This window comes from Sebastes umbrosus, chromosome 2, assembly GCF_015220745.1.
Source record: "Sebastes umbrosus isolate fSebUmb1 chromosome 2, fSebUmb1.pri, whole genome shotgun sequence".
Classification (NCBI taxonomy): Eukaryota; Metazoa; Chordata; class Actinopteri; order Perciformes; family Sebastidae; genus Sebastes; species Sebastes umbrosus.
The window spans coordinates 22658503-22676354 of NC_051270.1; the positions used below are offsets into that span (position 1 = coordinate 22658503).

At 39.7% G+C, this 17852-nt stretch overlaps 1 protein-coding gene and 1 long non-coding RNA gene across 3 annotated transcripts; one reads left to right on the top strand and one right to left on the bottom strand.

Annotated features, from left to right (window-relative positions):
- Positions 1–5139: 5139 nt before the first annotated feature.
- LOC119479334 lies at positions 5140–8514 on the bottom strand. The gene is made up of 3 exons (XR_005204663.1): positions 6259–8514; positions 5345–5828; positions 5140–5242 (listed from the first exon to the last, which is right to left on the bottom strand). It is a non-coding gene; the product is annotated as an uncharacterized LOC119479334 (long non-coding RNA).
- Positions 8515–9072: 558 nt separating this feature from the next.
- On the top strand, positions 9073–17776 carry grtp1a (growth hormone regulated TBC protein 1a). 2 transcript variants are annotated; one of them, XM_037754782.1, is made up of 9 exons: positions 9073–9447; positions 9585–9731; positions 12227–12384; positions 12477–12635; positions 13890–14014; positions 14595–14691; positions 15501–15673; positions 16907–17092; positions 17236–17776. In XM_037754782.1, exons 2-9 carry the CDS (start codon positions 9691–9693, stop codon positions 17326–17328), a joined length of 1032 nt encoding a protein of 343 aa, XP_037610710.1. In that variant the 5' UTR covers positions 9073–9447; positions 9585–9690; the 3' UTR covers positions 17329–17776. The 2 variants fall into 2 exon arrangements, with proteins under 2 accessions (XP_037610710.1, XP_037610700.1); XM_037754772.1 differs by having other exon boundaries at positions 9073–9731.
- The last annotated feature ends 76 nt before the right edge of the window (positions 17777–17852 follow it).

Below are 17852 nucleotides of genomic sequence, written 5' to 3' on the forward strand. Positions count from 1 at the left end.
TATGACGCATGAAGTGCCTGTCTCTCTTTACCAGATATCCTCTTCTTGCTGCACAACCCTCCTCTGCAACCCCCCCTGAACTAATCAGCTATAACAAGTTCACACTGCTGGAGCACCTCACTTCAAGTCTGAATATTGTATCTCTTGCTGCAGGGGTGGGATGACTTCTGGTATATCCAGTTAGAGTAGAACTACTGTTTATTGACTCTAATATCACTCAGGTAGAAGATTAATATGTAAAAGGGAAAAAGTCATCCTTTTGAAGATTACTGCTGCTAGTTTTATGGTCCTATATTTCAAAACTAGTGAGACGGTGGGGTACCATTATTCATTTCTTTACGGTAAACCCTGTCTAGGCTACTCTACATACCTACATACTCAAAATAGTGCAAGAACATGAAAAGGCTACTCCAGTTTGGGTACAACTTATCCAAATATATTTAAAGTCACCTATTTTATGCAGTTATTCAGTGGGAATGTAGTTTTAGGTGCAGACCACACAATATCGACTAAAATACTGCAAATTTTCTATCTGTTCTGGCATATACTGTAATTACACATCTCCTCACAATTATGCATCCTGCACTGCTACTATCTCCATGCAATAATAAAGTTAATGATTTGCCAATCATTTTTCAGCTCTGCTGTCAATATCCAGATGGCTACAGTAAGGGATTAAGTTTTGCATTTCCTCTATTCTCCATAGACCATATTCTCAGGAAACCAGTAACCAGTACCCCGATGCCAGTATGTTGAGGAAGTTGGTTAGAGACCGCAACTGTCGTCCTGTACTCCGAGGGATTCTGGAGAGTCTCCTGCGTTACCTAACACAGGATCTGCCCAAGTGGACCGTCAGAAACAGAAACCCAGAGAAGCCAGGGTTGGATATTGTAGTTGAAAGAAACACAGATTGGCCTGATCAGAGAGTTGAGGCATCAATGAAGCAGACTCAGACAAGTTGCACTATTGTTCAGTATAAAATGACCCAAGGAAAGACTGCTGAGACCTCTCCCAAGATCCCTGAAAAAGGCTGGTCAGATCCACAAAAAGACAGATTGCCAAGCAGGTATGGAGGACATCAAAAAGCAGGAGGATTAATAAAACATCGTCTAACCACATTCAAGCTCATCCAATCCAAATTCACACGGTCCACACCCAAACCTCCCATCACCCACCAAAGGGAGGTAGGACCTCTGTCCTCCAGCAGAGGAGTGGCAGGTAAAGTGAACCCCTGCCAAGACAGTGAGCACGACATTCACAAGAAGAAACGGACCAGAAGAGAACCAGGACTGAAGACGGGGGGCAGTGTGAAAGATATCATAGCCACGTTCGCTGTGGCTGAGCAAAAAGAAAAGGGAGAGAACACGCTAAAGAAACAGCCAATCAAACCCAGACTCATCGGAAGAGGGATCCTCCTATCTTCCTTGATGGAGAGGTTTGAGACAATGGCCACTATACGTAAGGGAGGTGACTTGAAATGTTCACCTGAAAGGCCTTCTGGAGGAGTCAAGGTGACAAGTAGCATAAGACAATGGGAAGCTTGTCATGAAAAGCAGCTCCAACAGGATCAAACTGTCCACAAACAAAGCCAACCCAAGCGCATGGAAAGTAAATCTGTTGGACGGCAGTTGAAAGGAAATCAAACTTCAAATGAGCAAGAACAAAGACCACAGCAGGCAGTAGGCGTTTTAACAAAAGCAAATATGGAACAAAAAAATTGTTTAAAAGCAGAACAAATAAGCCAAACGGGAACCCAGCATTCAGATCAAAACTCTGAAGGTCAGTGCTCATTGCATGTAAAAGATCCAGCCTATGATAACAATGTTAAGGATAGGAGGTCAGGGGAATATGGTGAGATTCAGACTACAGTAGAAACTATCACCAACAAGTTAAAATATGGACATCTAGAGCTGATCTGTTTAACATCTGTCACCGAGAGGTCGCTCCCAGAGGCTTACAGGCTTCTTCCACAAGTAGAAGCTCAAGTGAAGAGGCATGTGGCGACCATCGGCACCTGCCCTCCTGTGTGGTCCACATGCGTTAATTCTTCTCCTAAACTATATACCCTGGAACCATCAGAATGTTCACGCTTGGAAAAGATACCTACCTTGAAGACAGAAGTCGTACAAAAGGTAAACACAGATGAACCTTCCACTGAAGGGAGATGCCAGGGACTTTCTAAATATACAGACCACATGGAGAACGGAGCAGTGGAAGATCCAACCAAAACTATGACTATTCAGAGAAGGTTGCCCGAGTACGTCATCCCATGTGTTTGCAGATTTGAACAAGATGTTGATGTTGAGACTGATTCATCCCCTCAATTAGCACCGCACCCAGAAACTATGACTCCTTTGGTTGCAACGCCACCACCACACTCTGATATTTCTACGCCTGCTTTGAACACTGGATTGGCGACAGTGGGATTTAACCTATGTCCTCCTGATGACATGAAGGCACAAACTCTTATAACAAGAAAAAACAAACCAACACAAGATAAATCACATGAAAAAGTCGGGGAGAGAAGAGAAGAAGTAAAATCAAAGCCTAATTTGAACACTGGATTGGTGACAGTGGGATTTAACCTATGTCCTCCTGATAACATGAAGGCACAAACTCTTATAACAACAAAAAAGAAACCAACACAGGGTAAATCACATGAAAAAGCCGGGGAGGGAAGTGAAGAAGGAAAATCAAAGCCTGCTTTGAACACTGGATTGGTGACAGTGGGATTTAACCTATGTCCTCCTGATAACATGAAGGCACAAACCCTTATAACAACAAAAAAGAAACCAACACAGGGTAAATCACATGAAAAAGACAGGGAGGGAAGAGAAGAAGTAAAATCCAAGCCTGCTTTTAACGCTGAAGCGGCGACAGTGGGAGTTAACCTATGTCCTCCTGATAACATGAAGGCACAAAGTCTTATAACAACAAAAAAGAAACCAACACAAGATAAATCACATGAAAAAGCTGGGGAGGGAAGAGAAGAAGGAAAATCAAAGCCATCTTTTTACACTGGATTGGCAACAGTAGGAATTAACCTATGCCCTCCTGATAACATGAAGGCACAAACCATTATAACAAAAGAAAAGCAACCAAAAGTGGGTAAAACACATGAAAAAGACAGGGAGGGAAGAGAAGAAGTAAAATCAAAGCCTGCTTTTAACACTGAAGCGGCGACAGTGGGAATTAACCTATGTCCTCCTGATAACATGAAGGCACAAACCCTTATAACAAGAAAAAATAAACCAACACAAGATAAATCACATGAAAAAGACAGGGAGGGAAGAGAAGAAGGAAAATCAAAGCTTGCTTTTAACGCTGAAGCGGCGACAGTGGGAGTTAACCTATGTCCTCCTGATAACATGAAGGCACAAAGTCTTATAACAACGAAAAAGAAACCAACACAGGGTAAATCACATGAAAAAGCCGGGGAGGGGAGAGAAGAAGTAAAATCAAAGCCTGCTTTTAACACTGAAACGGCGACAGTGGGAGTTAACCTATGTCCTCCTGATAACATGAAGGCACAAATTCTTATAACAACAAAAAAGAAACCCACACAGGATAAATCACATGAAAAAGACAGGGAGGGGAGAGAAGAAGTAAAATCTAAGCCTGCTTTGAACACTGGATTGGCGATAATGGGAATTAACCTATGTCCACCTGATAACATGAAGGCACAAACCCTTATAACAACAGAAAAGCAACCAAAAGTGGGTAAAACACATGAAAAAGACAGGGAGGGAAGAGAAGAAGTAAAATCCAAGCCTGCTTTTAACGCTGAAGCGGCGACAGTGGGAGTTAACCTATGTCCTCCTGATAACATGAAGGCACAAACCCTTATAACAAGAGAAAAGCAACCAACACAGGGTAAATCACATGAAAAAGCCGGGGAGGGAAGAGAAGAGGTAACACCAGTGGACATAAAAGATGCTAGTGTGCCACAAAGCTTTAGACTTTCTGAAGACAATAAGGCTGCATCTGAAGACAACAACAAGACGTCTGCTGTAACAATACCAAAGATTCAACCTGAGAGAGACAATCCAAAACAGAGACCAAAGTACAGAACAATCAACTACGGGGAACCTTCAGTCAAACAAAAATATAAACCTAAAATAATACGATTTACTGACACCTTTAATTTCTAGGTTGAACCAACAGCAATGCACAAACTCAGAACTGTTTCCTTTCACAGACACTGTACAAGGAATTCAAATCAAGATTTCAGTCACTCGATGCATACAATGCTCACAATGCATATTAATTAGGGCTGTCAAAGTTAATGCTAGAGTGACGATACTGGCATCTTATGAAAATAGAAAACCTAAGGAATCCATTGGTACCAACCATCTCATACTAGCTTGTCATGAAGGAGGCTAAATAATGCTACAAAGTTACGCTAAATTTTGGCGAGGAAAAACTGGCATGGCCATTTTCAAGAGCGCCCCTTGACCTCTGACCTCAACATATGTGAATGAAAATAGGTTCTATATGTACCCACGAGTCTCCCCTTTACAGACATGCCCACTTTATGATGATCACATGCAGTTTTGGGCAAGTTATACTCAACAACAGCACACTGAAACACTGACAGCTGTTGTTGCCTGTTGGGCTTGAGTTTGCCGTGGTATGATTTAAGATATTCCTAAAATAAGATACGATATTCCTTTATTAGTCCCGCAGTGGGGAAATTTGCAAGCATATCAGCTTGCAAGCAATAAGCATATTTTTTTATGCTAAATGCAGTTTCTGGACAATATTTGTCATTGTTTTTTGTTGTTAATTGATTTCCAATAATAAATGTATACATACATTTGCATGAATCAAGCATATTTGTCCACTCCCATGTTGATAAGAGTATTAAATACTTGAAAATCTGCCTTTAAGGTACATTTCGAACAGATAAAAAATGTGTGATTAATATGTGATTAATCACAATTAACTATTTTAATTGATTGACAGCCGTAATATTAATGTACATTCATACATCAGCAACAATACACAGTTAAAACAAAGTTACAGCTACAAAAAAGCATGTGGAAGCTGTGAGGGCTTTGGTTTAGGACCCAGAAGCAGACACAGACACAGCTGGATGGTGGTTGAAAGTCAGGTGGATTTATTATAATAAAGGTGGTGAGGGCGCTGGAGAAGGCAGGGAACAGGCAGGCTGTTGAGCAGGGTGGAGTAGCTGGAGGAATGAGCTGCGGCGGTGTGAGGTTGGCTCGATGGGAGGCTGGCACTGGAATCCAGAAGACAGGAGAACACAATGTTAAATATGACAAGCACTAGGAAACACAAGAATTACTCTGGTAATTATAGTACAGAGCGGCCGAGAGAATACCAACTGGTAGGCAGAACAATCTGGCGAGGACTGGCAGGAAAGCTGGTGTTCTTGTACTGTGGGTTGATTAGGTGATTGTTGACAGGTGCAGAGTGCAGAGTGGAGAGTGAGACCAAGTGCCTGATGAGGAAGCCGCGCCCCTGCCACACCCATACAGACAGGCAGGGGAGGGGGAGACCCAGGGGAAGCGGAACACTGGAAAACTACTGGAGTCAAGGCCAGAGCCGTGACAGAAGCAACAAGTAAAACTGGTGTTTTTCATCCATAAGCTATAGAACAAATAATGAGCCACAATAGGCTAAACCCATTGCAAACACTTATCTTGTGCATATTTATCACAACATTGTTGATTCAAAGATTATTCTTCATCTGAAGTGTATTTACATAGAGATTCATAAAATGACTGTATAATGTAATGTATAAGGATGAGAATAAAAGATCACTGATAGTCCACTTCAATATTTTGTAATAGAGCACTGATAACCTCTGTAATGGCAATTTTCATATCTGCAGTTTAACACTGTACCTTTAGATAATCTCAGGGCCTCACATGTTCAACTTTGTCACCATAGGACAATGACCTGACATTTTAGATCTCTGTAACTGCAAACAACAGATTGCTGAAATACTTGTTATGTCTTGTGATGCTCTGGTGTCTGCTGTGTGCTGACGCATTGATACACTTTCGATCCTTCTCTTCTTTTCTTCTTTGCACTTATCTTCGTGTTATGCTTTAAATGTATAAATACTACTCTTTGTATTCGGGGCTCACTTGCCACAGTCCACAACAGGTGGCTGTGCTCGTGAGTCCATCTGCAGATGTTTTAGTTATTAATGTATGCCTTTTTATTAAATTCACTGAAAGACAAGTTGTTACGTTGGTTTGTGTCTTGTTTTAACAGAAACTGCCACACCTCCAAATGAACAGTTGCACAGGCTGGTCAAGACTTTATCAAGGATGAATTGTTGCAAACAGTACCGCCAACTTGACCACTGTTTTTTTTTTGTGTTCTGTACAAAAATCTGTGTCGTCATCTTTTCTACTTGCAACACTTGAAATAACTGTTTCTCATGGTATGAACACTGTTAACGGTAAGCTGCATAAAGTGGAGCATAAACAAGTAGAGCACACTGCATAACAACATATGATGACTAGAAGATGAGTTTGACTGTAAACAGCTTTACATTTTGAAGGTGAATTATAATTTAAGTCAATATAAATTAAATGTATTTCACTGTCAGGTGCACGCTGCTCAAGTTTAACTGTATGCTGTATCGTTTCCAACAATATTACATGCAAAATGAATGCTGCCTAATATATTCATTATTGTCACAGTTGAATATAGTACATTTTAGTAGATTTGCAAACCATGGATTGAACTCAAATTTGTGAGGACAATTTTTAATACAATTTTTTATACAAACTGGCTGCTGTATATATTGATTACTTAGTGAGGAACTGGACAAATACATGGTCATTTAGGTCACAAAGCCTTTTTTCATGATCTTCAATCAAATCTAAAGAGGACACAGTGACAATTGCCCAGAACAGATGAATGGTTGCACACAGCAGAGCCAAACATGTCAGTGGTTGGAAGCTCATCCTGTTCACAGATCAAACCGGTGCCCGCCCACCAGCAGGATTACACTACTGCTGAAACATGTGTCTGTATCTGGATTTACTCCGGTATTTTCACAAGAGGATAAGAGATTGAGGCCTACATGATCCATCATCTGTCCATCCCAAGGCTTATCCTGATATGCAGCAGTGGTGATGAGGAGTATGGTGTTGCTATTGAGTGGCTGTGTGCATGTATGGCAGAAATGCTTAAATATAATTTTAACTAATTTAATTGGGTTAAGCGTGACTTTCTACAAACATCCGGTTAACAGTGGTTAAAACATCTCCACCCATCTCCACACACTGAATTATATGGGATATTTATGGTGTTTATGGAAATGAAAAAAATCCAATAAGTTTTCATTCTTACTTGTGTAAGACTGCAACTCATTTCAATATAGTCTATGTATTTTTTAAATAATATTAGCTCATTAAAAAAAATCATACATTCATGAAATGTTTCCCTATATGGATGTGAAGCTGTGCTGATGCTGGGACAGAAAGAGATGAGTTACTCTGATGAGTTCATCAATTCATTTTCATAAACCCAAGGCCTTATTATTATATATATATATATTTTTAAATCTCAAGGTTCAAGGTTCTTAACTTGTCATTTGTCAATTCCAGCAAAGCAGTCATTAACAATGACAATCTTTGGTCTCAGGTTCCTTCAACAATGCTCATAATATATGTATAAAAGGGGAAATCACACAATAAAAGTAAAAGCAAAATGATAATCTAAGGCATAAAATAGTGCAGTTAAAATATAGGGCTTAAATACAAACAGGAGTGAATATAAAATAGTAATGTAAATTTGTAATATAGTTGAAGACAGTATTTCAGATGGTCTCTGTACATATCTGCAAACTTCTTATGATTTTCAAGGCCTGTGGGAGCTCTGAATGCAGCAGATTATGTTTGAGTATATCTGGAGCACCGCTGGCCAGCATGTGAACAGAGGCCTGTATTATCTACCTGTATCTACCTGTGCTACGTGGCTGCGCAGAGGGCGCGGTTACCTAGCATGTTTGCTGCCTTTAAGTGTCATCGGACATACTAACACCCTAGGATTTTTTTTTTTTATCAGGGAGTTACAGATGTGATAGTTACGTAGTATAACGTGATCATTTTATATGGCAAATAAATGTTTTTGTAAAATGTTATGATGCCTATTTTTTGTTACTTTTTTTTAAAAATGCAATTGCTTAGTGCAAATCAGTAATTGCTATGTGTTTATAGGAAATATACGAATACAAGTAAGTGTATTACAGACCATTATAGGCTACACAGTAATGTAAAAAAAGGGCGTTTACTTATAATAGCAAAGAAAAAACACTCAATCTGGAGAAAAATATAGCTAGATGGGTTAACAGGCATGCACATATACGTATGCTTGGAGCTGACCTGACGTGAAGAAGGATGCATATGCATGTAAATGATATTACTGTATATTTGCGCTCCCCCCCTTTTATTTTCTATTAACTTATTTGTTAATTTAATTTATTATTATTACTCTTATTTTTGTATTATTTTGTGTGTTTTTTAGCCTGTTCTTTATTTTTATTATTATTATTTGTATTATTATTATTATTATTATTATTATTATTATTTATTTTCTTAATTTTAATTATATTCTTTCTTTTTATTATTATTAATATTATTATTATTATTTATTTTCTTGATTTTAATTATATTCTTTCTTTTTTTATTATTATTATTATTATTATTATTATTATTATTATTATTATTATTTATTTTCTTAATTTTATTTAAATTTTGAATGTTGAAGTTGTTTTCTCTAGTGTACTTAATGAGTTCGTCTATAAGCTCAACTACTTTAAAAAATTGGTTTATAAACTATTGTAATTATGAACTGTAAATTGCATATATGAAAACAACCTTGATAAAAGGGCGGGGGGGGGAAACTATAAAAACACTCACTCTGATGCTCACCTCTCAGCTCCACTTTATATTGAACCAGAGGCCTTGAATGCGTCTCTCCCTGAGAGCGGTGAAGTGGGATATTCCGGGAATCACTCGAAAGCAGCATCAGGTCTGATTGACGTGTCTGTCCTGGAGCGACGTCACGAGTCCTCAATCTTCCCCATGGAGTAGAGCTAGTTTGTCCGGGACAAGAAGAAGAGTGGAGGAGACTCGGATCTGGACTACATCGGGTTGCATTCATGTAGTCGTTGCTGTGTGGATGTTGTTATCAGAGCTACAGATTAGAGCTACAGGCCGGTTAGTTGGAGCAAGCAGCAGGTGCATGTGGATGAAGATAAAACTCCAGACTAACTCCGCTCTCTACACGGCTTCAACACCGGCGGGTCGATACAAATACCTGAGGGGTCGAGCTAAAAGCAAGCACTTGATTTGGGGGAAAAGCGTAAGAATGCTTTTCACGGCTTTTCTCTTTCGGGGATAGAAAAAAATGATGGAAAAAACATCGTCTTGTCTCATCTGTCCGCAAACATGGAGAAAAGTTAAGTCTACAAGTGACCGTTGACGCTACAAGTGACCGTTGACGCTACAAGTGAACGTTAACGTGACCGTTGACGTTAACTTACCTCAACTTCGACATTCGTGGCTGTTTGTAAACTTTTTAATTGTTTTTTTTCGCGTTATATTTTGTTGTTGTTGTTGTTGTTGGAGAAAACAACCCGCTGGATACATGGTGAAACTCTAGCACAGATTCTGAGGATATATCTCTGGAGCAGAAGAGGTAATGGAGAAGAGGAACAAGGCGACGGACGGAGACATGTACAGGTAACGATAGCAACAACGTTGGGCTTTACCGGTTATCAATCTCAGCCTGCTAAAACGGTTAAAATCAGATATGATTGGTTTTGGGAGATCGATAACTCACCTGGTGAAGTGAATACAGAAGCAGTTCATTATTGTAGTCCTCAATTTGTGGAAAAATGGACGCAGTAACGTAACAAACGTTACTTTAAACCGTTACTCAAGTTGTGGCTTAAAACTAACGGCTATTAACGAACTAGCTCGCGAGTACAAAGCGACACGTGGGGTATTTTAAAGGTCCCATATTATAAAAAAGGGAGATTTTCATGTTTCTTTATTAAAAAGCAGGTTTAAGTCCTCTATAAATACTGTGAAAGTATCAAAACACTCAATCCACAGGGAAATACACGCAGCCCGTATTCAGAAACTCTGCATTTGAAACAAGCTGTCAGGATTTCTGCCCATTCGTGATGTCACAAATATACAATATTTAGACACTTGACATAATTTTAAACGTGAACATTCTAAATGTGTCCCAGTTTATTTCCTGGTTGCAGTGTATGTGAATGTCATCAGCTGACAGGAAGTACACATGGACCCAAGCTGTTGCCTAGCAACGCAATTCTGTTGCAATTCCGTTGCAATTCCGGCAAAATGCGCTAAAATGGAGCTTTTCAGACAGAGGGTAAATACAGGGATATTCAGGCTGACAGTATGAGGAAAATAAAGTTGTTTTTTGAACATTACAGCATGTAAACATGTTCTAGTAGAAACACAAAATACAAGTATGAACCTGAAAATTAGCATAATATGGGACCTTTAACAAATCGCTATAACTGTTTTCTCCCATACAATTTCACATATAACGTTACTAGTCTAGACGGGCACTGCATTTCATAGGTCTGTTTAATAAATGTGTTCAGTTGACTAATAATCTGATTAGAGTAACGTTACTATAACATTACTTTCTGTAGGAGAGTCATATATATATATATATATATAAATAAAATACAATCTGTTGCCAGGTTATTTAGTACACATAGCTGAATGCAATCTGATACAACAGCCTCATAATAAATCCTGCCTTCAAGAAGATTACAATAGTTTTGGTGAAAGTTGTTTTTAGAGAGGTGTTGATTCAACTCTATGGTACTTTCAGCTGCTGTTTGTTGTTCTATTGGGTTGTAGAGGTGTTTCTAATATTTTGTACACTCCATATGAAGTTAAATTAAAAAGTAGGAACTACCGCCTTCAAAATTACCATAAAGTTCAATCAAAATCTCTCTTTAACAGTTGCAACAAAACTGAACTTTATAGCCTTTATGAAGCCAAGCTTTATTGCAGGGCGGTTGTATTCGACTACCATAGTTTTATCTAGGTGTACCTAATAAACTGGCAATGGAGTGTGTTTATTGGACTTTAGTGGAATTGCACTTATCTACATATAAACATAGCCTAAAGCATTTTGGCTTTTTTGTAGATGTTTGAAATCGACACTCATTTCTGCAATATACTTTTTCGTTATATATTTTTATAAAGAGAATGGGGGCTGTTGCACAGTTCAAACAAACAGTGACCGATAAGCCAATCCAACACCTGAAATAAGGTGCCACATTCACACACTCCGCACGGATACATCTAATGTGTGCCCTTGCTTTTGTTTTGACAACAAAGTCATTCTCAGGTGAGGAACATAACGTTTGCATAATGATACCTTTATTTTCACCCAGTATTTGCAGAGCCACACTAGTTGGAGCCTGAGCTGTGTGTAGTATATACAGTATTAGTCTGTTGTGCTTGAACATGTTCAAAACAGATGTAGTAGCCGACCACATTGCTGGTCTGTAGGTGCATTTCTTCCACAGGGATGACTTTGCTCTTGTGAAAGGGTTAAGCTGCAGGAAGATTATCGTGTTACCTAAGGCATTAGGTTGAGCCACCTACACCCACAACTTTTTCTTTTTTTTAATCTAGAACCATATTGTAGATGTAGGTAATGTAGCTACACGTGCTATATAAGAATACATTAACAAAATGTGACCATTAGTCTGTCTTTTGTGTTGTAATGGCTTTATTCAATCTAGTTATGCTTGAGCAAGGTGCTAAGTAAGTGTGGATGACAAGGCACTAGCAGTTAAATGATACTGGACTAATTAATGACAGTAACTGTTTTACCAAAGGCAGGATTTTTTTTTACATTAAGTTTATGACACCAAGAAAAATTATAAAACACATATTTGAAATTTATTATAATGAAATTATCAGTCACTCCTCAAATACAATAAATAACATGACAGTACTCAAGTAAAAGTACATAAATAATACACACACCAGCATACATACATATGGGCACTTGGACAGGTCCCCCTGATTTTGTTTAAATGAATTTGTTTGAGGTTGAAAATGCTATGATGTGAATGCTTGGTAATTCTGATGATGATTGCGATATACTGAAACAAACAATCTTTCATTCTTTGATGTGTCTCATTAGAGTTAACAGTTTCTAACTCTGCTTTTAGGCCCACCGTGGATCCGTATGGCTTTCAGCGCTCAAAGGACTTTGATTATGAGTCCTATCAGGAGCTCATGTCTGAGTATCTAGTTGTGCTCACCCGACGATCCATCAAGTGGTCCAAACTACTGAAGGGCAAAAGCAAGGTGCAGAAGAATGTAAAATGTGAGTGTGAAAACTTAACATGCCAGTATCCTCACAGAGTAAGTGCACGCAATAAAACTGAACTAAACTTAAATGTTCCCCCTCTCCTTCAGTAAAGCGTTACGTACGCAAGGGGATTCCCAATGAGCACCGTGCTCTGATCTGGATGGCAGCCAGCGGGGCTCAAGACCAGCTAGAGAAGAACCCAGGATACTACCAGTCCCTGCTCGGAGCCCAGCACGACCCCAAACTGGTGGAGACCATCCGCACTGGTCAGGCTATGAACAGTTTCTCATTCACCTATATGACCACTCAGACCTCCTTAAAACTGACGCACACCAAGCCAGAACCTCACAGAACCATCCCTAGCAAAGTCTCAGTGCATCACCTTAGATCTTCAAGTTGCTCTTGAACCTCTATCTGACTCTTGATCAGAGGATATAACTGTTTCTAATCATCACGAACATACGAAACAAATTAGCCAATTATTTTCACACCAAAGTGAATTTGATTAAAAGTCTCATTATTGCGTGCAAAGTTCTGTTTTGCGCTGGCATTGTCATCATGTGGTCTAAATGAGTAAAATAATAGATTTCGTTTGAATACCCAGTCAGAGCATTCTTTCTCTCTGACTGCCTCTGAGGCTGATCCAGTCAGTATGCTGATTCGGCTGAACGGTTGCTGATTAATGCTGACTATAGCCAACAGTGCCAGACACACTGCAACAGCCACAGCCAACAGTCAGCCACACAGGGAACACTGATGCCCAACAGTTTGGTGTTTCAGAGCCCTTACAGAATATGTTTTAGTGTTCAGTGTGACATATGCGTGGCTTTGTTCTTCAACCAGACCAGCTACCCTGTTGATGTTTCCTTGTGTGAGATACTGACTGGGCATTCAGACAGAAAACGGCGCTGTGTTAAAAGAGTGTGTGAGATAAAAAAAAAAAATCCGGGAAGCCCAGTTTGAGTAATAGATCCATTAGTGGGAAGGCGTGTTATATGCTAAAACCCTGCACAGTAGTTTATAATAATATCACCAAGGACTCTAGAAAGTTATCACGGCCACAATCATTTTATCCCCCGCCTCTGAGATTGCGAGGTAAACAATACTTTACCCTTACCGGGTCAATTTACAAAGTAAGACCAGAAATCTGCTCCACCCACGGGCCCTTAATTTAGTATTTAATTTAGTATTACAGTTAGCCTAATGTATTTGAGCTAGCTGTGTGTGTGGGAAATGGTAAAATATACAACAAAATAACACAACATACATAAAGACGTTTTCCTAGCTTTACCAGCAGTGTTACATTTGCTGCCAAAAAAAATAACAACACATATAAAGGTTATTTAGCTATTTGAGTTTGCATTTAGAAATAATTTGAATCCAAGACTGATGTAACAATTTTAGTTGTATTAGCAGACTCTGTCTTTCTTCTTCTTTTAAACTAACATGCTCTCATGCACCCGTAAACACACAAACACACAGCACTAAATACGAGTTTCTGTGTGGTCTTTTTCTTTCAGACTTGAACCGAACATTTCCAGACAACGTCGAGTTCCGCAAGACATCCAACCCGTGTGTGCAGGACGCTCTGTACAATGTGCTGGTGGCTTATGGCCACCACAACCAAGACGTGGGCTACTGTCAGGTAATATTACTGCCTAGATTCAGCCTAAAATGTTTTTTGCATAATACCATTCTTACACCTTCCTACATGTGTGACAAAGACGTCAAGTGCAGTATGACTTAAGTTAGCAGTGAAGGATTAGGTCCATTATCAGTGTGGATTATGGGACAAACATAAACAAATTAAGTAGACAATGTAAATTTGAGTTTGTGGGATCATCATCATTCTGTGACGTGTTTTTATATTAGTGACCGCACAATTATTCAACACGTATGTGTCCAAAGAAAGGCCGTTTGTGTCAGTATAGCCTATGTTAATCATTAGCATTTGAAAGGCAAATTTCATTCACCAGAGCATATGCAGTCTGGTTTGCAATTCAAACAGGCAGCAGGGCTGTGTTTATGGTTACATCACTTATGAAGTATAACAAGAACCCCTCCAACTGTAATCATACTTTGATTGTTTTGTTTTTGTGTCCTTGTTTCATGTCCAGTGAACACTTACTGCTCTCTCCCCTGGATGCTTTATTAAAGAGCCCTAGAGTCTCTAATAAAACCTGCTCAGACATGATTTATGTGAACTGAGTCTCTTTTGTCTTCAGGGGATGAACTTCATAGCTGGGTATCTACTTATCATCACAAAAGAAGAAGAAAAGTCCTTCTGGCTGATGGATGCTCTACTCGGCAGAATTTTACCAGGTGTGTGTACATTAATTTTTTCATCATTCTGGTCTCATGGTGTGTGTGTGTGTGTGTGTGTGTGTGTGTGTGTGTGTGTGTGTGTGTGTGTGTGTGTGTGTGTGTGTGTGTGTGTGTGTGTGTGTGTGTGTGTGTGTGTGTGTGTGTGTGTGTGTGTGTGTGTGTGTGTGTGTGTGTGTGTGTGTGTGTGTGTGTGTGTGTGTGTGTGTGTGTGTGTGTGCGCGCGCACACATGTTTTCCATTTATGCTGTTTTTGTTTTACAAAAATCAATTTGTTTATATCGTTTTGCAGTTAAAGGAACAGTGTGTACGATTTTGGGGGATCTGTTAAGAGAAATGGAATATAATATTCATAACTATGTTTTCATTAGTATATCTGAAACTAAGAATCGTTGTGTTTTCGTCAGCTAAGAATGAGTCCTTCATATCTACATAGGGAGCAGGTCCTCTTCACAGAGTCCGCCATGATGCTCCGCCATGTTTCTACAGTAGCCCAGAACGGACAAACCAAACACTGGCTCTAGAGAGCCATTCATGTTTTTACGTGACCTGAAGGCCACCGTAGTTCTCTGACACACTTGTGAAACGGTGGCGTTACCACGGTTTTGTAAAACTGCGGCGTTACCACAGTTTTGCACTCTGTGGCTAACGTTATACCGCAGTCTTGGAAAGGGAGTGAGCGGAGGGGTACTTAGTTGGTTGCATTCTGCAACCACACCACTCGATGTCGCCAAATCCTATACACTGTCCCTTTTAAATAAGAGCGATGTCTATCTCGCAGTGATGTGTGTGTGCGTGTGTGGTTACAGACTACTACAGTCCAGCCATGCTGGGGCTGAAGATGGACCAGGAGGTGTTAGGGGAACTGGTGAAAGTTAAAATCCCCGGAGTCTGGCAGACCATGACGGATCATAATGTCATGTGGACCCTGGTGGTCTCCCGATGGTTCATCTGTCTCTACATAGACGTCTTGCCAGTAGAAGTGAGTGTATCTGTGTGTGTTTCATAGTGCGGACAGGATCCTGCCATTGTCACTGCAATTTATTTGTTATACCTTGTATCCTGAGTCAAAATTGCTTTATACAAAAGTTTAGAAAAGCTTGATGACAGACTGTGAGAGGCAAGTCAGAGACAAATTCTGGTCATTGGCATTCAGAACTTTATACAATGCATGTATGAAACCGTAAAATTATACTAAACTCTAATGTTTTGTTGTTAAGATGTGCTTTTAATCTCTAAAACTATCAAATCTCTGTCACAGCACACTGTTCAAAAACACTGTTCACTAAAACCACGTGCTTTATTCCAGCGCTACTTTTAGTGAATTCAGATGTACATGTAAAAAAATAAGCGTTTTATTCCTCCTTTTCTTCCAATGTGGAATGGCCAACCCCACCATGTAAACAGTCCTTGTTGTTGCTCACTCCCTCTGTTGGCCTGGGGGACGGGTGTGGACTGTTATGTTCTCCAAATACACATGGAGATTCACTAGGAGGGCGTAACACTTGCAGATGTTCATGGTATTCTCTCAACATTCCAGCCTCTCACACAGACACTGCGGCCAGCCTGTAGGAGTTATTACTGCAGCAACAAGGACATGATTCCTCACTAATCTCCAATCCCAAGATTGATTCAGGGATGCTGCTGCAGTGTCCGAGTTTTTCCTCTTCTCCACTTGAGCACAGCACCTAAGTTGCAAATTTCTGATTTTAAAGGAACAGTGTGTAACATTTCGGGGGAGCTATTAGCAGAAACGGAATACAATATTCATAACTATGTTTTCATTAGTGTATAATCACCTGAAAATAAGAATCGTTGTGTTTTCGTTACCATAGAATGAGCCCTTCATATCGGGCGATCGAGCGGGTCCTCTTCACGGAGTCCGCCATGTTGCAAATACAGCAAGTCATTAAAATCTAACAACTCCATGATGACCAAGAGTATGTATACATTTTCCGTAGTTTACCTAGGCTAGCTAGTGGCGCTTTGATGTGACTCTTCATACTATACAACTCACTACAACTGGTTATTGATGTTTTGGAGAGTTTCTAATGTTGTCTATCACGGTTGGTTACTCATCTTTTTTTGCACTACAACTGCTGCGTTTGCCTGCAGTTCAGATGTTTGTTCAAACTGCAGGTTAAGCTTCATATTGTGCATCGCTGTGCATGTGTTCTCTGGTGGGATTTAACTCTTTGTTGTTGTTTCTCTGCAGACAGTCCTGAGGATTTGGGATTGCCTGTTCTACGAGGGCTCTAAAATCCTGTTCCGTGTAGCTCTGACACTGATTCACCACAACCAGGCTCTGATTCAACAGGCCCAGTCACTGCCGGACGTCTGCCAAAACTTCAAGCAGATCACTCGTGGACCAATTGTTGATGAATGCCACTCTTTCATGCAGGTAAAAGAAAAGGGAGGTATCCCATCACTGCTAGTTATTGAGAGTGTCATTCACTGGAGGAAAGACCAATCCGTTTAAAGCAGATGTCCCTTGTTATTAACTGTCTTTAATCCTATAATCCTGGTGTTTCTTGCCTTTCCTAGAAAATCTTCACTGAACCAGGAAGTCTCTCCATGGCAACCTTGACTAAGCTGCGGGCGACATGTCGATCTCGCATCATTGCAGAAGAATCCTGAACCAAACTCGACAACCTGTTGCTCAAACTCAATACACATTCCACTGGGCTGAGCACCCAACAGCTGGTTGCACCTTCTTTTTTACTGACTTAATGTCACAGTGGCTACTACATACTGTGGAGTTTGTGTCTTAAACATATTTTCAGACAGTCATACAGTCCAAGTGTAAATATATGGTGAAATGAGAATATTCTTAGCAATGTGCTGTATGAACTGATTATTCCATTTGAACCTAACATGTAGTTTCTTCTTTTGTGAAAATTATGCACTTTACTCCAGAAAGTCAGAGACACTGTAGAGAAAAAGCTTGGCAATAAACGGTCAGGTCAGTTAAATAATGTGTTGAACACTATGAGCACAACCAAGAGGCCTGATGTATTTCACACTGAATGGTAAATGAAGACAAAACTGCTGTAGTACTGCTGTCAGATCTGAATTATACTGATTTCATGACAGAAACTTGTTTTTTCAAACATTTCAAAATATGATTCATGTACTTATTAGTTGTGTTCAGATTTTGAGCA